The sequence below is a fragment of the Hippocampus guttulatus genome, chromosome 1 (assembly GCF_054856545.1).
Source record: "Hippocampus guttulatus isolate MCC_2025c chromosome 1, RoL_Hgut_1.0, whole genome shotgun sequence".
Taxonomy (NCBI): domain Eukaryota; kingdom Metazoa; phylum Chordata; class Actinopteri; order Syngnathiformes; family Syngnathidae; genus Hippocampus; species Hippocampus guttulatus.
This window is the reverse complement of record NC_141261.1, coordinates 24,132,466-24,156,498: the sequence shown is the minus strand read 5'-3', so window position 1 is coordinate 24,156,498 and position 24,033 is coordinate 24,132,466. Positions and strand designations below refer to the sequence as shown.

The window sequence follows — 24,033 nt, the reverse complement described above, 5'->3', positions numbered from 1 at the left end:
AAGCGAGACAAAATTAAAAACAGACAGGACTACTTGACCACAATATCCGGATTATTGTGAGACGCAAAGCTTCCATCACAATAAATAAACTGCGTTGGAGAAAACATTTTTATCAAGGCCATTTATTGAGAAGGGTTAAACAATGCTTCCCTCTAGTGGTCAAAAGAGGTATGTCTTCGCCCAGCCTGTAACCTTGACCTAATAATCAAATTTCATCAAACCAGGAGAAAAAAAAAGGACAAAAATCTAATTATGTTCCCGCTTGATGTGAGGTAGCCAAGTTTTTTTTCAGCGCATATTTTAAAGAGGCCTCTAGACAGTGTACCCTGTGGATTTTCACTTTTAAGCTCAAGGAGTGTTGCACTAATTGGCAGGAAGTCGAACACTCCAATAAGAGGATGGTACACAAGGTTCTGGCCAACTCTTTACAAGCCAGATTCGACAGGCAGACCTACTAACATGCATGTCACCGGCAGCTCTACATTTGAAACCAGTGCAGCTAACACACAAACATACTCATTTTTTCTTTGTTTGACATCAGACGTTTATTTCCTTAGGATGACCATTCAAAACGGGCAAGTGAAGTTTAATTAAATACCAGTAAAATCAAATCCAGATTCGAGCAAAAATACCAAACTCTGCCTTATTTATATAAGCACTTTTATAGCCGCACAGCTGTAACAAAGTACTGCATACAAATCACAATCAAAACGGACAAACTTAATGAGTAAAACAGAAAAAAATGTTTTCATGTGTCAGATCAGTGATGCCACACATGGATGGACATCACGAACAGTCTATTTTTTTGTTGTTGTTGTTTTTGCTTGCTTTGTATAACTTTAAGGGCCACCCAATGGACTGAACATTAGCACTTATACTTTGTATGGTAGATCTATGTGTAAAAATGACGTCGGCAAAATTTACCACCCGAAGAAAGATCTGTAGGGATTTAGTGATGCCTTTTGCCACAGGATCACCCACTTTTGGAGTGCGGCTTGTTATTTACTATATTTTCTTTCCATTTCAGTCTGCCCACATCATAGACGTAGTGATGGAAGCATTGTAATACGTATTGTGTCCTGGGTTGGTTCTTCACTTTCTGTCGTCAGCTTAGCCTGAAACGGTGATTTATCGTCATCAAAATTCATATGCACAATCCTGAAGTGGTCCACTTCAACCTGTTAAAATCTAAAAGAGATCTGCACAAAACTATGGATTTATTGACATCAAATGTGACATGAGAAAAAAACATGATCACCTCCACGAGCTCAAAACTATTGTGCCGCTCTGAAGAATTGATGAAGCGGTCTGCCTCCATCCAGTGGCCATAAGTTGAAAGCACAAGAAGCTCAACCTTCCCACTCAAGGGTCACAGGGCAGAGTTTATTGGAATTAAATGACATGCGCATCACGTTATCACAGTCAAAAGCCTTCGAAGTAAGCAAAACAAAGCCACAGTCGAGCACAGTCAAAACACTTGCAAATTATGCAATCTGCTTACAAATGCAGTATTTCATAAATGGTTGATACAACCAAACATGCGATGTAATAGTAATTCATGCGCCAGATCAATGTATTTTACTGTAAACTGATTGCAGTCGAGGCTCCAAAGTCCAATGGCCCTTAGGTTTGCCAGAGCAAAACAAAACAAATAGAACTCAAAAGTTGCATGAAGTAATTGGTATGCGGTAGAACTCCTATCGTGCAAACTTCAGCTTTGGAAGAGGCATCCACCGCATTAAACCCGCAAGTATAATTTTTTTTTTTAGTTATTTGTGACTTAGTGCTGTGTAAGAAAGCATTTCTTACACATTTTCTACTCAATAGGATACACAGGGCTAAAGTGACAATGTGATGAAACAATTTTTAATGTGTGCATTAAATCTAACAAAACATGTTATTTGAATCATTTTCAACGTCTTCTTACTAAATCATTGCATATTATGAACAAAGAGGCTGACGTGTATCACCAACAAAGCTGTCTTTGTAATTTTCACTCATTTTGGTTTGGTTTTATGTCAGGTAGGCACATTAAGTGACAGTTCATTTCTTTTAATATTTTTATGATGGGTTAGAATGTAAAATGTGACTTAAATTTCACCTGTGTAGTTACTTGATTTTTGTGACGTCGCCACTTTGACACTTTTAAATTACAGCTGAACTCCATCGAAGCTCACGTTGAAGACCAGCAGATTGCGTTTGACTTTGGAAGCTCCACTCCACCCAAAAATAAAAGTACCGGTACACTTGATTTTCAAGTTGCACATCTAGCACAATACATCTTCATCTATCTAGCGCAGGGGTCGGCAACCCAAAATGTTGAAAGAGCCATATAGGACAAAAAACAACAACAACAAAAAAGAAATATGTCTGGAGCCGCAAAAAAATTAAAGCCTTCTATAAAATTTACAATGAAGGAAACACATGCTCTATGTATGTAGGAGACTGGACTGTCTCCGAATTCTTTGTTATTCATTCCTTTGTTGTGTGTTCACAAACGCCCCCATAGAATTTATTTTGTGATTTCCTCGCTTGATTTTTTTGTTTTGGTGAATTATTTTCACTTTTCTTATTGTCAGTGAAGTGATCATTAATTTCCATTTTTCGGAGGCTGTCTTTGAACGCCTCTCGAGTCAAACAAGAGAGAAGGCACGGAGTTGGACGCAGATGTGTGTGTTTGTGGAGACTGTTAAAAGCATAAATAAAGTGTACGTTTTAAAAAACCAACACCACAGCTCTCCTTTTTCGGAGCTGCAATATTTATCTATATCTATTTGAGATATATTAGCCGAATATCAAATTTTCTTTCCATTTTCAAACATGTTTTATAAAGCTCCAGGGAACCACTAGCTGTCGCTAAAGAGACGCATGCGGCTCTGGAGCCGCGTGTTGCCGACCCCCGATCTAGCGCTTTCACAACACCTGCAGCTATAAAAAAGCAATTTACAGAACAGTTAACATAAAATAATACGGTAATATAACACACCACATAAAACACAGGCAGTCATGCAATCATAATATTCCAGCTTTGTTGTTTGAAGCAGTCCTCGATGAAAGAGTAGAAAATCAAAGTGTTCTTTCACCAGTGGAGCAGAGACGTCATGCTCCAAATATGCACACGCCTGCTACGAGCTAAGTTTGAAAGTAAACAAGAAGCTGTCCATTGATGAAATATTGAAGATTGTTTTTTTTTTTCCTCCTGTCCCATGTAAATCCGCTTCAATTCCAATTCCAACTTTCAAGTGGAAATCCGCGCTTCACGCCAACGCTCCTCTCCCCTCATCCTCAGCTCCGGCAAGACATCCATCCAGCCGCACCAAGGAAGATTGTTCAACAGCACCAACACCTCCGCTAAACAAAACGGGGCTGTGAAAAATGCTGGCCATTACAGGTGCAAAAACCCCCACAAGGCTGTCAAGCGATGACAGTCAAATAGCGCCGACATTCCTCCCCATGAAAATGAGCGCTGATCCACGCATGCTGCCGAATAGGTGCAACCATCAAGCATCTTAAACTAACGCATATAATTTATTTTGAGGAATGCGCAGGGAGATGACATCGATATATCACTGTTTAATCATGTGCAACTAATATACCAATGTAGTGTGTGTGTGTGTTTATGTAATACTGTGTAGCTCATGCGCCACAAATATCAACCACAAGGTGGCACAATAGTCAGTGGTAAGGCCACCCTGTGGAACTCAGGTCAGGAGCCAGAACCAAGCTGAAAAAAATGGTATGTTGAATTGACTCAGTTAATTTCGTCAAGTGGCTACGTTCAGTAAAGTCATCTGGGTCCGATTTTTAAGTGGATTATACTGTACACCTACTAAAAACAATGTATCTGAATCCAGGTGATTCTGTGAATGCAACCACTTGATAAAATACAGTAAGAGTAAATTCAACACAGCGTTTTTTTCACTGCACACAAATGTCTTTAATTAACTTACCAAGGATACATTTTCCCAACCATAGGTGATGTTCAAGAGGACAAACGAGACATTAACATTGTTGGAATACCAAAAAAAGATTCAACATGATTTGGCAGAGACAACAATAAATACATAAATACAAACATAATCACATTGCAATTGGTATGAAAAGGGAGGGCAATACGTCATGAATGCGAGGTCATGCATTTGAACCTGTTTGTGAAGTAAAAGGTTTCATCATGAAGGTCACTTTCTTGAGCGTATCGAAATTTCTTATAGGCCTTTTCAGATTTTGTTCCACTCCACGGCAGTTTAATCTTTGATGCGTGGTTTATAACCACGTCATTGCAGGAGCCAATGTGAAGAGAACCCAGCCCATCAATGAAGAACTCTGTGGGGAGCAAAAGAACATTTTGTTGTAAGAAATGCTCTTTTCTCCCAGTTTTCAATCGTAAAACCATCTTGTCATTACAGCGACAATACAGCAGACATTTTGCTGGAGCCCAACCATTCAGGCGCTACTCACCCAGATGGCCGTGGCGAGCCAGGCGGGGGTTAAAGCCCACCTGCTGTACTTTGTCAGTTCTCCCCATGAAGAAGTTGATAACAGCATCGGTGACCACACAATTGGGAAATCCCTTAATGGCATGATGGTAGCCGTGCCGAATATGTATACAGTTGCCATCTTCTCCCCCCGTTTCCACTGAAATGGTGTGACGGAAGGTTGAAGTCCAACCTGTTGCCTCTCGAACCGCACCCCCAACCTGGAGCATTCACAACGGCAAACAATGTGAAGGAAACGACCACAAAGCTCAACAAAAGGTGCAAGCGTAGACTGAAAATAGAAATGATGAATTTGACCAAAGATGTCAGCAGGGAACGAGTCGCCCGTGTAATTAGCATCATAGCATCATTACCAAAGAAATTTAACAAACATGAATTCGGTTGCTTTGATTCAACCTTTACTCCACGCTCAGATTCCCCACACCTCGGTGCACCCGTATTTGAGGATAACTGCGGCACAACGTGTATGTCCAATTATGCACAGAGCCGCAAATTTATTGCGGATTCATGTTTCAGAAAATGGATGGATGGATAAATGAGAGGACACTGCACTGTGTCTTCCTGTCATAGTTATTATCTGCAGATAGGTCCTGGTTTTATCCAAAAATATGTGTGCATGTGCATGGTTGAAACATCACTCCTAAGTGAATGATCAGTTTGGATGATATGATTTTTGAAGCATTAATATTAAATATAATGTTTATGGAACACTGACTCCCACATGCAGACCCACTGTAATGTTCCTGACAGAAATGTATAAATAGGAACATTCAGATAAATTGTTCAGGAAGCGAATTTCTACTGGTTGGCAGCTCAGTAAATGTGATGCGGTCCAAGATGGTGCAACTAACTTTAGTGCCGGTGCAATAAAACTAAAAAGTTAAGTGTAGAACACTAGCGGCATTTACTGGAGTGGCTAACACATCGGGCCATTATTTGATCCAAATCAAATCCTCAGAGAGGCCACAATTGGAGTTGATCCCATAATTTCATTCATCACCATGTTACTCATGAACAGCAACTGTTAGGAAGTCACAACAAAGGCGGCGAGTTTTCACAGCTCCACAGCATTCTTCGGCTTTGGAACATAAAAATGCCTTTGTGTCCGTTTTGGTTTGCGGTTGGTTCATGTTCAGAGAATGCAAGAAACAAGAATGAATGTCAATCATTTTGTCAAACGGGAACAATGAACAAGGGAAGTTCCAGTCTGGTCGTTAGAGCATATATTGCGTGTTATCTCACCACAATTGTGTAGGACAAGGATGAGCAACGTAAATACTGGAAGGCGTCACCATTTTTCATCGGCGCTAACCAGATACCAGATGAACAAAAATGCCATTTTAAGTACGGACAAAATTTGTGCATGTTTGCTTGCTTGCATAAAATTACCATTCAAGGATGGCACAAAACTGCCAAACAGCAAATGATTGACAGTATATTGTGCATTTTTCACACAAACCTTTAATATTACTCAGATACTATGTTTGTCCTGTCTGCTATTCAAAATACCGAAATTATTAGGCCGACTCATGTTGTAGCATAGGGCAGTGTAATGCAACTATTATACCATACAATGAGTTGCAAGTGATGTCTGCTATTATCCACAAGAGTGGAGGAAATACGTTTCTAACATCCAGGCAGGCTGCAAGCGAGTGTATCAGTGAGACATCCCGGGATCCACCCGGCCGGTCTGATGGCCATAAACATGGCATCCAGACAAATCAATAATTTTTACCGACATCTTGAGGACAGTTTTCATTAATATATCATGGACACCAAATATGGAATACAAATGTTCACTTCTTAACTGTTTCTTTGTCTTGATCTAGATGAAGAATGAAACTCAAGGAAGCTTTGAGGTCAAGAGATTTGGTCTTGTAGAAGTTTGACAGATTTTTGTTTTCAACACGTGTGCTAGTTATGTGATTTTATTTAATTTTTCTTTCTCTAAATGTTTCAAGAATTAACGAGGTAGAAGATATGCTTGTTGATTTTTTTTACACTCCATTGTTAGGATTGGGAAATTTGATTTCCCAAGGTGGGGTTTTTGATCAGTCTGTAATGGGTTTCTACCTCACCTGCACATGTGATGCATTTTTTGCTTTTTATATTTGAAATTTTTGTTCAAGAATGTGTCAATAATCAAAAACAACAACAGCATTTATTTAAACAGAAGGGGTGTAACCCGATCAACATCACAGACGGGCTTCCGCCTTTGCATGCTGCGGCTGATTATTCAAGATGCGCTGCAGCACCGGCCTCGTCTGGCACAGCGTTTGCAAAACGAGTGTCATCGGTGACGGACTGAAGACCCTTCCATTACCAGAATGACTCAGATTTGCACTCGCTGGCTGGATGTAATAGCCCTGGACCTTGGGGCCTGCAATGTGACCCTGGCCCATGCTCAACATCTTGCCCACAACAGACCCAGATGGAGAGACCCGGTTGCTATGGTCGGCTCTACGCGCCATGAAGTGCAAGAGGACTAAAGAAAGAAAAAGACCAAGAAAATGCTCCGGTGAATTGGGGAGACTTACAGGCCAAGACGGCTTCCAACATTTTGATGTCATGACTCCACCGCTTGAAGGCATTTATGGCAGCGCAAATTAGCTGTCATGGCATCTTGACAATTAAGCCCTGCGAGCTAAGCTAAAGCTTGCTTTCATAAAACCACTGTAACCAAAAAAGACTAAAATGGTGAAAAAAAGTTTAACGCTAGCTCCACAATTGAGCACAAAATAATTCTGAACTTTAGCAGGTTTGCAGAAATTTTCTGCAAACGTGTATACGATATTTAGAAACAAATCTCTGATTGGACTTGACGGAGTCTTTAACACATGATGCAGTGCAGGACCACATGATCACAAAAACTTCTTCCTTTCATAACTTTGCTGCTGTGAATTGGGAATTTCTCCATTGCGAGACTAATAAAGGTTTTCTTATCTTATCTTAAATTGTGACAAATGGGAGGAAAAGTGATGTGTTGCAAATACAAAACATCAAACTCACAACTTGTTGCACACAGACTTCAAGAAAGACGGGTAATTTTGGTATTGGCACACGGCTAGTACGGCTTCAGAGGCGGGACGGGACGGCACTTGTGTTGAGGGAAACACTCAAAACTCATCCTCACTTGTCTCTGTCTAGCAGGGTGCTGTGTTAAGAGCATGTTAAGTCTTATAAATCCATGGATATTTTGCCCTGGTAACACTTGACAGTCTCTTGTATCAGCATGCTGCAAAAATTAATTGGTTCATTTGGTCGTTTGCTGGGATTCCATTTGATTTTACTGTCATCTTGTTCTAAAGTCTGTTTGCAAAAATGACCCCCCCCCCCCCCCCCCCCCCCAAAAGAAATCCCCCTTTTCTGTGTTTGTATCATGCTGTCATACACTTTCACATCCTCATTTTCCTGCATTCATCTTACCAGATCCAGACTGGTCCTCTCAAGAATGTCCACCATCTTCTCTAACTTGGTGTCTGCTTTGAAGATGAAGTCATCGTCCACCCAAAGCACATATTTGGTGGTCACCTGAGACACTGCCAAATTTCGCCCAGCAAACCAACCCTAATGATCAAACAAGGAGCGGTCATCGGCAGTGTTTACTCATCATGACATGCGATACTTAGTTGGATAAATACTGACTTTTTTGAATGGCATAATGAATTGCTCAATATGGGGCCCGGTTACTTGCTGAGGATGCTCATTATCATCTGCTATCACAATGGTGACAGTTGGATAATATTGCCGTATGCTGTCGATGAGATCTTTGAGTTTGTCATAACGTAGAAAGGTCTTGGTCACAATGGTAACAAGAGCGCTAATGTTGGTCTCTGTGGAGGAAACATTGATCACGTTTTTGAATATGACAAAAAAAAATCAATTAATCAAACAATGCTGTAGAAAATGCTCAAAAACCTTTTGGATAGCCTGAGTTGTAAAGTCGTGGGACGGCGGGATGTCCAATTTTTATGGTGAAAAATGAGCTGTGACCTTGAGTTACAAACTGAACTGTGGAGAAAAATACGAGTGCAATAAAAGCAGCGGTCAGATTTCACATTCCACACAATTACCGTTCTTTGACTAACACCGCACTTCCTCATCACCACCATTTTTACTGTTTGGAAAGGGTGTACAATGCTTTGTGGGCGCTTGGCACGCCCACATACACTAATGCATTTCAAGTTCGACCTATGACCACCAGCAAGGCAGAGCGACAGCCCAGTGTGGGAGTCCAGAAGCAAGTCCATTGACGGGTTTCAAACTCTGTATGTCGCTCAACCTTTCTTGAGCAAAGACACATATTTTAAAACAGAAAAACCTAGACTGAAATCATGGCAAATGTACCCACTCGGTGTAAAAATCTCTGCCTGATGTGTTCTATTATTTTTCACAGGTGTATCCGCAGAACCTTCTGCTACCCAGTGGAAGACCGTTTCAGGTTTCTGCTTGTCACATCTGTCCCTGGGACAAATACATTGGAAACTAAAAAGTCGACACATCCAGATTCAGACGCCAGGTTTTTCTGATTGTAAAGTAAGGCGGCCAAGAAAAATTATTTCACAACTTTTTCCACCGTAATCGTGACCTTTAACCTGTAGAACGCAATTAAAAAAGAATACTGTACATCTGTTTGACTGGCAAAGTAAAAAAACAAAACAAAAAAAGATTTTGAGTGTACAAGTGTGCACACCCTACTGTGTTCGGAAGTAATTAATCACATTCAAAACAACCCATTTTCAACGAGTCAGCACACAACTGCCACCACTTAAAGTGCTTTTGAGTAACACCAAATAAAGTTCAGCTATTCTGTTCCTGACTTTTGATTATTTTTGCTTTAGAGCAGAAGCGTAAGGTTTTCTCAAGTTAAAATGCAACAGCTCCAAAACAGCTGCTACAGGGTCATGTTTACCCCTGTGTTGCATCACCTTTTCCTCTCACCACGTTCAAAACATATTTGGAAACTGAGGACACACATGTTTGAAGCTTTGTAGATGGAATTCCTTCCCATTCCTGCTTGATGTACAGCTTGAGCTGTTCAACAGTCCAGGGTCTCCGTTGTCATATTTTATGCTTCATAATGCGCCACACATGGGACACAGGTCTGGACTGCAGGCAGGCCAGTCTAGTACCTGCACTCTTTTACTGAACATGATTTGCAAATCATGGTTTGTGTTTATTCTGTTGTTATGTTTAACACAAAGTTCCAACTTCATTAGAATTGAGTTTATACATACATTGATTCATTTATTATTATAATAATACCTTGACTATTTAATAATAGGACAAATGGCATTTGAGTTATTGTTTCAGGCGTTGATGTATATTCCGGCCTGGCATATATGAGCCATATATAGTCCGCTTTCAAGTTCTTGCAAGTATCTGATGCACAGTTGATTGCATCTATCCGTCTGTAGTTTTGCGACCAAGGTTCAACCAAAGTCCTTTTATTGTCTTTCTTAAACGTTCCCATGAGAGCAGGGGTGCCAGTGGTTGTGTTATCATCAGTCCAAAGGCTGATCATTAACCATATAGTCCGCGAGGTGAACCACGCCTTTTCAAAGTTTTAGTGTCTCTTCTATGTCTATCTTCTCTGGGGCAGTGCAAACACTGAAGATGTAAATTAGAGTAAAATCAGCATCAGGATGAGACCAACAGGGTTTGCTTATATTTGTTTAAAACAGGGGTGTCAAACTCAATTTTGTCGTGAGCCACGTCTTCCCTCGGAGGGCCGTTTATGACAGTGAATGCAAAAAATGTTTCATCGTTTCATTGTATTATTACTTGGGCAAAACAAATAATGGATTACTAGTTTTGAAATGAGCCAAGTCAACTATAGTTTATTCAATTATTGTTCAAGTGAGTGCAATGAGGCTAATAAAATTATTTCAAAATCTCAACATTATTTATTACACATGACAATTTGACATTTCGGTCCAGATTTTAGCAAGGGTCATGGAAGTTGACACGCATGATTTGCTTTCGCGGAAAAAATAATTGTATATGCCCCCGGGCCTTGAGTTTGACACCCGTGGTTTAGAACGTCTGTATCACAGCAACAGGTGACATTGGTTCCATGTGAGTCAACTGCACCTGTGTCTGCGGTCCTGGGATGAAACACAGTGTTTGTATAAGTGATAAACTGCAACTGCCTGTTCAGGGTGGAGAGAAAAGCACTTGAGAGGATCATGTGAGGCTTTCCTTCTCCTTTAATCGAGACCCTCTCCACTGTGGCAGCGACATCAAAAGTCCCCAGTGTGGCAGTCAAATATACCTGTGGCGGCATTTCAGGAAAGAGGGTGGGGGGGGGGGCATTGAAAATTTTTAAAGCTTTCTTATTCGATAAATCACCAACTTTTACTGTGCATAAAAGGCTGCCGACTTCACCTTACCGTATGGTTTGATGTTGCTTCCTCAATAAGACCCAAACCTAAAGCAAAAACAAATAAATAAATCAATGAATAACACTCTGACCCTGTAACTAAGAAGTGTTTGATAAGTACTCATTCAAGCATGACTTGAAATACGGGACAAGAGTGTCAGTCAAGGCGTGTCAGTAAATTTTGCAGGTCCTCTTTCACCAGTGGCCAGGCCACCCCTCTGTCATCGCCAGTCCATCATTGATTGAAGACGACCAAATCTGTCATCATCAGTCCATCACTACTTAATCGTTATTTTAACCGTGCTTCTGTCATTGCTAAATTCCAGTTAATCGCCGCTATTTTAGGCCCGTCAACCAGTCCGTCGTTGTCAGTCAGTCATCGTTATTTTAACCACGCTTTTAAATACTTTATGAAATAAATTACAATGTGTCGCCATTATTTTAGGACCGTCACATCCATCCGCAGCAGACAGCCAATCAGCGTTAAGAACGTACTTACAACAGCACACACGCATGGGTTGAAATAAAAAGAATGTGGGACGATATTGGAACGATATAATTGCAGTCTGTGAGACTGAAAGGATACAACACTTCTTGCTTCCTTGACCAGCCGGGACAAAAAATGATCATGCTTGGAGAACGGGGAGCGAGAAAGTTGACATATCTGGTGCGTGCATTGACTTGTTGACAGCCGTTGAACTGTCAAGCGAGATAGCATTTTTTTTTCCCGTCGGGGGAGCCCCTCCTCTTTTCCTCTCGAAACAACCCCGGCGTAATCACTGGCACACACAAACTCCCGACACCAACTGCCAGCATGCGTTTAATCGGACATGCACCACCAGTTTGGGAGTCTCGGCATTACCTGGTATGAGGATTGTGCCGAGGGGCCGCACTGCCACACCCTGGGAGGGAAACTGAAGAGGACTGTTAGCCTCATTTACAATCAGCACATCTGCAGGACTGGAGGACCTTCATACACACAGTAATGTGTGTTAGTCATTAAAACACACACGCACGCACGCACGCACGCACGCACACACACACACACACACACACACACACACACACACACACACACACACACACACACACACACACACACACACACACACACACACACACACACACACACACAAAAATACCCAACAGCCAACAGCAATTCTCAGTGTGTGACTTGACAATACATTTAATACGTGTTCCAAAATACTGACAACTGGCCCTGAGGAAGCTCAAGGAAATCAGGAAACCTGTATTTTCAGCCAATCTCAAGTTTGAGATGATGCCTTTTTGGTTTTGGTTTCATTTCAACAGAAAACGACGACTGTGCCATTTCCTGTTCACTCGAACAGGTTTTACTTGCCAGGCCACAAAATCAAACAAGCAGGGCCCACTTTATAAGAATTAGCAATAATCAAAACCTGTCGTTAAAAATAAATAAATAAATAAAATAATTTGAGTCTATAGCAATTTGGCCCCATGTAGATGGTTAATTTCAATTGAAAAAATGTATTACTTTCCATGACAGGTTTTGCTGTGGAATTGCGGAAATATTCATTCGACTGTACATGAGCATTTCTGAGCCGTCCAGGGGCATGCGGTGTCCGGAGCAAACGTGCTGCCCCTTTTGGGGGGTATGGGCATCCCCCCCGACCCCTTATATTACATTGAATATAAATTGAAATGGATTTGCAAATCATCGTATTCTGTCTGTATATACGTCTACACACAGTCTCGACTTCACTGGAATTGTATTTGGTTTGTACATCTCACCCGAGAAATGACATGCATTCTAATTTGTAGTTGGAAGTGAAAGGAACCATTCTCATGAATGTGCAATAACAAGTTATCCAAAAGTTAAAGATCCATCACACCAACCCGTTTTCTAAAGACACCTGATATGTTGAACTCATATAGAACTTTACCTCATTTGAACACCGCTGTATTCTCGAGCTCGGCTCTGCTTCACACCCTCGGGGTCAGGAAGGGATTGTAAAAATTTCAGGCCCAGGTTATGAGCCTTTACACGCGGGAAGAACAGATTGGAGAAAGGCAGCTGAAACGTCTCCTTATCAGCCACACAGAAACACGTATTTCTTGCCAATCGACTGTATCGGAAAACAAATGTGTGATGACCAGGATTGACCAATGCAAAACACAATTTACTTATTGATACCCACCATGCTACATCCTCTTTTATGTGATAGGAAATGTCATGATAGTCATTCAAGCGGTCTTGAAGTTGCTCCATGATGGCAGTCTCCAATTCATTGATCCTTCCTGGCTGTAGGTCAACCCCTAAGCCGCTTCCTGGACTCCGGCTATTTAACAGCACGACCAGCAGGAAACCACTGATCACGAGCAGTCCAAGGCCCTTCTTATAGGACACACGCATCTGGAAGGAAGATCACAGCATACCCTATGTTGTCAAAGTACATATTATTGTTGTCAGACAGAATGCTCGTATCTCCAAAATCCCAACTTTTCTGTAATCAAAAAACAAAATGCCAGCGTGTTTGAGTCACCAAACAACGCGTGGCTTAAGATGGCATTACACCTTCTACTGCGACCATATACCACTACACGCTTTTGCGGGGAATCCCAAGGTGTTCCCAAGCCAGCCAGGGGACATTGTCTCTCCTGCGTGCCCTTGGCCGTCCATTGGGGGCTCCTCCCAGTGGAACACCTTACCCAGGAGGCATCCAGGACACATACTAACAAGATGCCCGAACCACCACATCTGGCTCCTCTCAATGCAGAGGAGCAGCAGCTCGACTCTGAGCCCCTCCCGCATGACCGAGCTTCTCACCCTATTTCGAAGGGAGAGCCCAGACACCTTGCGGAGGGAACTAATTTCGGTCCCTTGTATTCAGGATGGCGGCCCGGTCGAGTGGTTAGCACGTCAACTTCACAGTGCAGAGGTCGTGGGTTTGATCCTGGCATGTTCTCCCGGTGCCTGCGTGAGTTTTCTCCAGGTACTCGGGTTTCCTCCCACATTCCAAAAACATGCATGACACGTTGATTGTACATTTTAAATTATCCCTAGGTGTGAGTGTGAGCACGAGTGGCTGTTCGTCTTTGTGTTCCCTGCGATTGGCTGGCAACCGGTTCAGGGTGTCCCCCGCCGACTGCCCGAAGACGGCTGGGATAGGCCCCAGCATGCGCCGCGACCCTAGTGAGGATAGAGCGGTTCAGAAAATGGATGGCTGGATGGATGGATTCAGGATCACGTTGCTTCAGCTATGACCATAGGTCAGGGCAAGAAAGGAGATCAAAAGGTAAGTCTCATGACCGCACGAATCCACCTGTTTACCTTGCCCTCCCTTCTCCCCTCACTCATGAATAATACTCCAAGATACATGAACTCCTCCACTTGTGGCAGGGTCACTGGAGAGGTCACTCCACCTTTTTCCAACTGAGTACCATGGTCTCAGATTTGGATGTGCTGATTCTCATCCCTGGTGGCACGCTAGTCGACTGGTAAGGATGACCACCTCACAGTCCAGAGGTCATGGGTTTCCTGTTTGGAGTTTGCATGTTCTTCTCCCATGTGCGTGGGTTTTCTCCAGTTACTCTGGTTTCCTCCAACATTCCAAAAACATGCACGGTAGGTTAATTTAATGCTCTAAATTGGCCCTTGGTGTGACTGTGAGTGTGAATAGTTGTTTTTCAATGGGTGCCCTGTGATTGGCTGGCAACCAGTTCAAGGTGCACCCCGCCTAAAACGAATCAGAGAATGGATGGATGGATGCTTCTCATCTGCATCGCTTAACACTCGGCTGCAAACCGCTACCGTGAGAGTTGAAAATTGTGGCTTGATGATGCCAACAGAACCACATCATCTGCAAACATACATGCAGGAACATAGTATTGTGGCCGCCAAAGTGGATCTCCCAACACCTTGGCTTCACCTACAAATTTTGTCTGGTAAAGGTTAGGAAAAAAATGGGTCCAGTGAGAGTCCTACTCTCACTGGAAATGAATTTGAATTTGTGCTGGCAATGCGGACCAAACTCGACGCTGGTCGTACAGGGACCGAACAGCCCATATCAGGGGGTTCGGTAACCCTTATTCCCGAAGCTCTCACCACAAGAGGGTTTCCGCCCCCTCCACAGCACAGAGACCGCCCTAATCCGAATTGTAAATGATCTCCTCATATGCGCTGATTCTGGTTTAGTATCCATTCTCATCCTCTTAGACCTGAGTGCCGCCTTTGACACCATCTCTCAACCTATCCTCCTCAGTAGACTCTCCTCCATTGGTCTCTCCCACACCCCCCTCAGTTGGTTCCATTCCTACCTCGCCGGCCGCACTCAGTTTGTCCAGCTCAAATCCTTCACTTCAAAGCCCTCCCCAGTCACCACAGGTGTACCCCAGGGATCTGTCCTAGGGCCCCTTCTCTTCACCATCTACCTCCTGCCTCTTGGTCATATCCTCCACAAATCTAATATCCACTTTCACTGCTTTGCTGATGACACCCAGCTCTACCTTTCCTGCAAACCAAACTCCATACTTCCACCCCCCTCCCTCACCTCCTGCCTCTCCGAACTCAAAACGTGGTTCACAACAAACTTTCTTAAATTAAATTCTAATAAAACTGAAATCCACCTTCTTGGCACCAAATCCACTCTATCTAAAGTAAACTTTCTCCCTCAACATTGACAGTTCCTCAGTGTCCCCCTCCCCTCAGGTCAAGAGTCTGGGTGTCATCCTTGATAGCATGCTCACCTTCCAGTCACATATCAACACCATCACCCGCACTGCTTATTTCCACCTCCGCAATATTAACAGACTTCGCCCTTCCCTCACCCCCCGCACCACTGCTATTCTTGTCCACAGTCTTGTCACATCCCGCTTAGATTACTGCAACGCTCTCCTCTTCGGCCGACCTCAAAAGTCTCTCCATAAAATCCAGCTGGTTCAAAACGCCTCTGCTCTCATCATTACAAAAACACCCTTCCAGCAGCACATCACCCCCGTCCTTCAGCAGCTCCACTGGCTCCCTGTTCATTACCGCATCAACTACAAACTGCTCCTATATACTGTACATATATGGCCATCCACAACCTGGCCCCTCCCTACCTGTTCGACCTTCTTCAGGTGCATACCCCCACTCGCTCCCTCAGATCCTCGTCCTCCCTCCGCCTGTCAGTGCTCCCTGCCCGCCTCAGCACCATGGGAGCCAGAGCTTTCAGTCGCGCTGCTCCAAAGCTCTGGAAAAATCTACCTCCGGACCTCCAAAACTGTACACCTTTCTCCACTTTCAAGTCCTGTCTAAAACACACTTGTTCAGGACTGCCTACAATACATAATTCTTCCATTTCCTCTGTTTTGTGATTTTATGTCCTGTTTTTATACAATATTTCTCTTATTTATTTTTACATTGTATTGTCTGTACAGTGCCCTTGGGTGGCATGAAAGGCGCTTTTAAATAAAATGTATTATTATTATTATTATTATTAAGAGATGATCGAAAACCCTCTCCACGTGGACAAAGCACACATATGGTTGCCTGAGTTCCCATGCCCCCTCGAGTACCCTGCCCAAGATATTGAGTTGGTCCTCTGTACCACTGCTGGGAGGAAAAACCGAACTGCCTCTCCTAAATCTGAGATTCAACTTCTCAGAAGGCCCTCCTCTCCGACACTCAACTCAAATGTATTTACAGAGCACTTTAAAACAACCACCGCTGTATGCAAAGTGCTGTACATTGAACAAAAATAATTAATACAACAAGAAACATCCATCCATCCATCCATTTTCTGATTCACTTTATCCTCACAAGGGTCGCGGGGGTGCCGGGGGCAATCCCAGCCGTCTTCGGGCAGTAGGCGGGGGACACCCGAAACCGGTTGCCAGCCAATCGCAGGGCACACAGAGACAAACAACCACCACACTCACACCGAGGGACAATTTGGAGTGTTCAATCAGCCTGCCCTGCATGTTTTTGGAATGTGGGAGTAAACCGGAGTACCCAGAGAAAACCCACGCAGGCACGGAGAGAACATGCAAACTCCACACAGGAAGGCCGGCGCTAGAATCGAACCCGGTACCTACATACTGTGAGGTCGACGCACTAACCACTGGACCACCGGGCCGCACAACAACAAATAATCAAACAATAAATTAAAACCAAATACGGTAGAAAGTCTCATGTTCAGCTCCGTCTTTGTTTTTGTTTTCAGCACCAGCTGGAGTGGAGGGCGTGCCTCTTCAGCAGTGCACCTGTTTCTCATTCCCTGTCAAGCCTTGGCTTACTCAAGGACTGTCAAGTTTCCAAGTCTCTGTCGGATTTTTGACCTTGCTTGCGGTTATGCTCAAGAGATATTTTCTAGACCTCACGTGCACGCTCATAGTCCTGGAGCGACGCCAGTCGAGTGAAGCGCGACTCAGCAGTCGATAGTCCGCTGCTCTCCGCTGTGCGTGCATCAGCGCGGACGTGTACGCACGTACGTCTTTTAGCTTCAACCAATCAGTGCTGACGCAACGGACGTTACACATCAAAGAGCTTTGATTGACAACAGCTAAGCTAGCCTAGCCACGACAACAGCTAAGTTAGTGAGTTGAGATGACATGACGCTCGAGGTCAGAGGTGAGGTCTCACCATTAATCTGTGTGTCTCTCTTCTTTTCTTTTCTTATTCTATAAAAAATACATATATTTTTCTACAAGCAATAGCTGTCCTGTCCACGTCTTTTTTTCCGTCCCACCGGGGTTTAGTCAGTGTGATTATAAAGAGACCAAAAATCTCTTTAGTCATTCCTCTTCCAAGAGTTCCTTGTTTTGTAAGTATTTTGGTTTTCCAATTATTCACGTCTGATTTAAGTTTCGGGTGATTCGGGCATTTGCCATTTCGTTTTGTGTATTTTCGGGTATCAAATTTACAAGCGCTGCATGTTCATATTTGGTTTTTCTGGCTCTTTGTCAGCAGTGATTTCAGTTTATACTTGGCGGTAAATATTTTTGTTTGGTAGTTTAAGATGGGGGGGGGGGTCAACACCAGTCAACCCCCCATCCCACGAAAGCTAAGACAAGTAAATATGACGAAGCATCTGTAACGCTTGGTTTCACTGTGACACCAGTGGGAGACGGCCGAGCAAAGACCGGTGTGTTAACTGTGTCTAAAAATGCTGGCCAAGGACAACATGAACTGGACTAAATCAAAGGCGGCACTTAAAAGACATTACACCTCAATGACGCTGATAAGCCGCTGGAAAAGTTGTGCACTGCAAAACGTGCTCATCTAGCCATTAATTTGTATTTTTAAAAAAAGCGAAACTATTTTTTTTTCAATTATGTTTTGTAGACTACAGTGTTTTATATATTCTGCTCCTGAGTTAATGTTGCTGAACTGAATTTGTTTTAGTATTATTTTCTTTACTTATTTAATTTTCGTTTTCAGAATGGTGCAGTGGTTCAAATGTTGCAATATGTTGGTCAAAAATGTTTCAACAAGGTTTAAACAAGGATTTTTTTTAATTTCATGCCAATTGATGCATTTAAAATCTCAGACTAAAAAAAATGTTCAAGTTATTCTTTCCTGTAAGTTCAACTATTTTTCTTTCTTTTCTTTAATAAGGATACAATGGAATGCAGAAGTGTACTAATAACAATTTTATAGACAAATGATAATTATTGTGGTGGCAGAGGTGGGGGGTGCGAATTGTTTTCTTCTTGTTGGGTGGGTGGGGGGGGGTAACAGAAAATAATTGAGAAGCACTGATTTAGAGTGTTCCATTAACCTACCATGCATGTTTTTGGAATATACCCTGTACAAGTGAATTGAGTCAAGATTAAACATTTTCAAGAGGGCAAGTGCCAAAAAAACGAGATAATACGGTTGCACAAGTCAAAACTTTCACAAGTGGTGATGTTCCTTTGTTCAGAATGAAACAGTCGCATGCAGGCTCATCCTCTGATTCACCCCAAGTCAAGCTCAGCTTTATGACATGCCGTAAAAGCACGGAAATGAGTCATGCATGATGCAGCAAAACACGATAACATCTGACTAAAGCAAAAGGACATTGTATTCTTGGTGTTGGAGTCAAGGTTCACGAACACTGTTGTTGCGTATGCGGAGAAACATTTCTTAAGCAAACACATCTACTATACTTATTGTCTCACGTAATTAAAAAAAAAAAGTGTAGTTACTAAAATTGGAAATTGTGGACGTTGTGTCCAGCAGGCCAAAGAGGAAAAGAATTGTAGAGATCAGGGGTGGCCAACCATCAGAGACTAAGAGACAATTTTTTAACGTGTTGCTGCAGAGAGCCACATCATACACATGGGAATCCCTTCCTCGCGCGTGCGCGCACACACGCACGCACACACACACACACACACTTTTTGCCCAAAGATCGACTTTTGAAGCGACCAACTTCCCATGATCGACCCAATCGCGCACGTGCAAGGATACACACACGCACGCACGCGGGTGCCCAACCATGCACTCACGCACATATGCACTCACTCCACGATGAGCAACAGCTCGAACATGAACAAAAGCTAAAAACGCAAACACACAAATCTTTTTTTCCCACCCATTTCCTCCTCCCACCCCTTGTGGTTCGCTGGCTTCCAGTCGATTGCGATCGACGTATTGGGCCCCCTCCCTTAAAATCAGAGGTAATTCACTGACTAGCTTAGCGCCGTTATTTGTGCATGAGCGGTGATTCAGTCATCTGATTGGTTGCCTTCTATGTGCATCAATAAACAGGATTGATGATAGGCTGATGTAGTACGTCTGTGTCTCTAGCGTCTTTGTTTGAATGGCAGCGCCACTGCCAAGGTGTTTTCGACGCTAGTCGTGTGAAAGCCCGGGAGCCGCATTGAATCAGCCAAAGAGTCGCATGTGGCTCGCGAGCCGCGAGTTGCCCACCCCTGGTCTAGATTGTTATGGATGCAAAGTTCAAAAGACAGCCTGGGGCAACTTTCACATCTGTGAAGGCACCATGAATGCTGAAAGCTGTTTTGGAGAAACATATGCTGCCATCCGAGTAACGTGTTTTTCATAGACGCCCCTGCTTATTTCAGCAAGTCAATGACAAACCACATTCTGCACGTGTTACACCAGCGTGGCTTTGTAGTAAAAAGAGTGTGGGTACTAGACTGGCCTGCCTGCAGTCCAGAGCTGTCTTCCGTTAAAAACGTAGACCTTGGACTGTTGAGCTGAAGCTCGATATCAAGCCAGAATGGAAAACAATTACAACAACGCTTCAACAATTAGTGTCCTCAGTTCCATCTATCCATTATCCAAACTGCTTATCCTCATGAGGGTCTGGGGTGTGCTGGAGCCTATCTCAGCAAGATAGGCGGGGTACAGCCTGAACTCTTTGCCAGCCAATCACAGGGCACACTTTGGGACCATATAGAATGTTCAATTAGCCTACCTTGCATGTCTTGGGGGGAAAGCGGGAGGAAACCGGAGTATCCATTGAAAAGTCATGCAGGTCCGGGGAGAACATGCAAACTCCACCAAGGAAGGCCGGCGCGAGAATCGAACCCGGTACCTCTTCACTGAGAGGTCCACGTGCTGACCAGTCGCCCACCGTACCACCTCTCAGTTCCCAAACGCTTATTGAATGTTGTTAAAAGTAATGGTGATGTAACACAGTGGTAAATATGACTCTGCCCTGGCTTTTTTGGGAATGTGTTGCAGCCATAAAAATTAATGATTATTTGCTGAAAACAATACAGTTGATCAGTTTGAACATGAAATATCTTAGCTTTGTAGTTTATTCAATTAAATATAGGTTGCACATAATTGCATTCTGATGATACGTATGTTTAACACAATGTTCCAACTTCATAGGAATAGTGTGTGTGTGTGTGTGTGTGTGTGCGCGTGCATATCCATCCATCCATTTTCCGAACCGCTCGATCCTCACTAGGGTCGCGGGGGTGCTGGAGCCTATCCCAGCTGTCTCCGGGCAGTAGGCGTGCGTATGTGTGTGACAAATAGTCCCAAAAGTTCAGGCAAGCACTGTGGTTATTAAAAAAAATGATATATGAACAAGAACACAAGCAATATGTTTATGAAAATCATGGATGTGTCTCCAATTGTGAATGAAGAGACTATTGATGAATTTCTGGATAAATTCACCTGGAAAATTTCCTGTTCGTGTTGCTCTGATTAAAACGAAGGCTATTTCATGTCGACCTAAAAGTGAGTGAAGAAAAACTAAACTCCAACTTAAGTGGAGAAAAACTAAACTCCCAAGTTCATTTTGCCCTGTACAGACAATTTCGTTTTATATTAACAAAGAGTTAGTAAAAACCAGACAACACTTTTCTGAAATCATTAGTCAGAACCTAAACAATACACATGCTCTATTCATACCTGTCAACTTTTCGGAGCGCCAACCTGTATAAACTACCAAAAAAATCCTTATAAAGAGCAAAAAATCCTTATAACATACCAAAGCATTTTATATGTCAAAATAACGGCAGAAAAAAACCAACGAAATTTTCAATTATATTTATTGTAGATCTCCATAATACAATGTCTGGTTAATGTCTAATCATTATTCTACTTCGTGGCATTACTGTGTTCAGAGTTGTATTCCTGCGTTACTTTTTTCACCAACTCCAAATGCTGACCCATCGGCTCGAAGTTACAGCATCCATTCATATTTACGTAGGAAATGAAAGCATTCGAGTAGACTAGCACCATTCTGGCGGGGGGGGGGGGGGGGGGGGAACGGAAATTTTCAGAATCCGTATGATTTGTGCGCCACGGCCATATACGTAAGATTCACCACAAAATCCATATAAACTATGGCTAAACCGTATGAGTTGACAGGTATGGCTCTATTTGCTGTGGTCTGCCCTGCTAGCAACCAGTTCAGGGTGTACCCCGCCGACTGACCTAAGTCAGCAGGGATGGGCTCCAGCACGCCCGCGACCCTCGTGAAGAGCAAATGGCTCAGATAAGGCATGGATGGATTTGCTGTGGTCGACAAACTTACAAATCCCCCAAAACAAATAGCGCCAGAACTCCACTCAACGGATCAATGCAATTCATTTGCCTGCTACTTTACTAAAAAAAAGTACAATGCAACAAGTCAAATATCATCACAAACCAGCAAAATTGCAAAATGATGCAAGACTTTAAATCAGCCAGGAATAATTCAATTACCATGACAGAATGTATCCAAAAACTAGAACTGCTTTGGTTTTTCAGATGACATCGTCAACTCGTTGTCTTGACTCAATTCCATTTGGTGATATCTGTTCAAACTGATTTCCATCAACTAATCAACTGCTCACTTCACTTAGGCAAGTTTCCTCAAGAGTCAACTCAACTGTATTTATCGAGCAATTTAAAACAACCACCGCTGTATACAAAAGTGCTGTACATAGAGCAAATATCATATATACAACAATAAACAATAAGACAGTAGAAGGCACAAAACAGTCAAAGTAAAATCAAGTCTGAGTCATAAGCCAAAGAATACTAATGAGTTTTGAGACGAGTTTTAAAGAGGGGGCAGCGAATGTTCAGTGGGAGGTCATTCCAAAGAGAGGAAAAGCCTCGGTCACCTCTGAGCCTCCACTTAGTTCTTGGTACCTCTAATAATGTTTGGTCTGCAGACTTGAGGCACTGGGCAAGTGTGTAGGGGCGGAAGAGCTCAAGAGAGGTTAGGTGGGGCAAGCCCATTTAAAGATTTGGAAACAAATAATAGGATCTTAAAAATAACTCTAAAATGTATCGGGAGCCAGTGAAGGGATGCCTGAATACAAGTTATGTGTTCCCTCTTACAAGTACCAGTCAAGAGGCAAGCAGCAGCATTCTGGACCAACTGGAGAAGCTTAATGGAGGAGTGGCAAGTAAAGTGCATTACAGAAATCCAGCCGGGATGTGACAAAGGCATGAATTCCTGTTTCAAGGTGCTCAAAGAGCTATGGCTCAGGTTCTGACCACAACAAAGAGATCAGAAAATATTATTCCAGTCCTAAAGGCTTTATGCTAGATCTGAGTGAGCTGTAGAACAGATTTGAAAATTCTGCTACTCGTCGATAAATCACCGTTTTGGATCCTGAATACGTTGAAGAAATGCTGATTGCATATAAACCCAGGAGGGCTTTGGGATCTGGAGACTCAGGTCAATTTGTGGAGCCCAGAACTCAAAGTAAACATGGTGAAGCTGCAGCTGAGGACAAACGCAAAAAACTGCCAACAAGAGTGAGGTCAGCCCCAGGTGTCAATGCTTTTAAATGCAGGTTAAAAACTTTGATTTTTGATTAAAGTCCTCTAAACAGTTTAAAATCATTTTTGGATCTTTTAGCTATTTTAGAAACCTACTTTTATTTCTTGACTTTTGAATGTTTTTAAAGCTTTCTCTATACCTGTTTAAATTGTGTCAATGTACATTGTGGTCATATTTTTGTGATCTACTTTACTTTTCCCTGCTTTACTTTTGAATGTTAACTGTTATGCTTGTGAATACTTCAAATCGTTGTCTATACTTGTGTGAAGCACACTGCGTTGCATTGTGTATGAAATGTGCTAGATAAATAAAGACGCGTTGCCTGTCCCTTATCAAAGTGTGTTATGTTGAGATGTATCAATCTCAAACAACAACAAAAACATGTGGTCTGGCTATCCTTAGACGAGTCTTTAGCGTTTGCGTTGTCTGCAAGCAGCGTGTGGAAATCTTACCGTGGGGTAGCAGATGGAACACCACGTCCGGTCTTGTGATCCGACTTGAGGGTGCAAAGGAGTGCGCATGGAGAACTTTCCCCGAAGTGCTCGTGGTTTCTTGAGGGCGTGGCTCGTCGCCACGACCTGACGTTTATCGACGTCGGTGCTCGTCTCAAGGCACTGCGGAAGTTCTCCATACAACAGGAGCGCAACACTGACCACGGGGAGCATTTCAAAGAAGGATGTTCCTGGGGGGATATTTATTTGAACGACGCTGGTGCGCGCTCATGTGCCTCAAACATGTGCTCCCAAGACGAGAAAGTCACCTATGTTGGCGGGAACGGGGGCGTTTCTCGACACCCAGCGCCATCAAAATGAAAGAAAAAAAAAGTGCCAATAGCTCAAGCCATATCGATGGCAACACTCGTAAACACATCTTTCCATATCATCCAACAAACGCAGAGAGAATCGGAAAAGAGCGTCTTTATTGACGTGAGTGATGATGTTAGCCCCTC

At 42.9% G+C, this 24,033-nt stretch overlaps 1 protein-coding gene across 2 annotated transcripts; it reads right to left on the bottom strand.

Moving 5' to 3' along the window:
- Positions 1 to 1,362: 1,362 nt before the first annotated feature.
- b4galnt1a (beta-1,4-N-acetyl-galactosaminyl transferase 1a) lies at positions 1,363 to 23,724 on the bottom strand. 2 transcript variants are annotated; one of them, XM_086121445.1, is made up of 12 exons: positions 23,537 to 23,724; positions 13,056 to 13,270; positions 12,801 to 12,983; positions 11,741 to 11,847; positions 10,889 to 10,926; positions 10,590 to 10,770; positions 8,415 to 8,507; positions 8,142 to 8,329; positions 7,923 to 8,063; positions 4,459 to 4,696; positions 4,146 to 4,323; positions 1,363 to 3,351 (listed from the first exon to the last, which is right to left on the bottom strand). In XM_086121445.1, the coding sequence occupies exons 1-12, from the start codon at positions 23,603 to 23,605 to the stop codon at positions 3,258 to 3,260; spliced, it is 1,725 nt and encodes a 574-aa protein (XP_085977571.1). In that variant the 5' UTR covers positions 23,606 to 23,724; the 3' UTR covers positions 1,363 to 3,257. The 2 variants fall into 2 exon arrangements, with proteins under 2 accessions (XP_085977571.1, XP_085977579.1); XM_086121453.1 differs by lacking the exon at positions 23,537 to 23,724 and having other exon boundaries at positions 12,801 to 12,895; positions 13,056 to 13,188.
- Between the last annotated feature and the right edge of the window lie 309 nt (positions 23,725 to 24,033).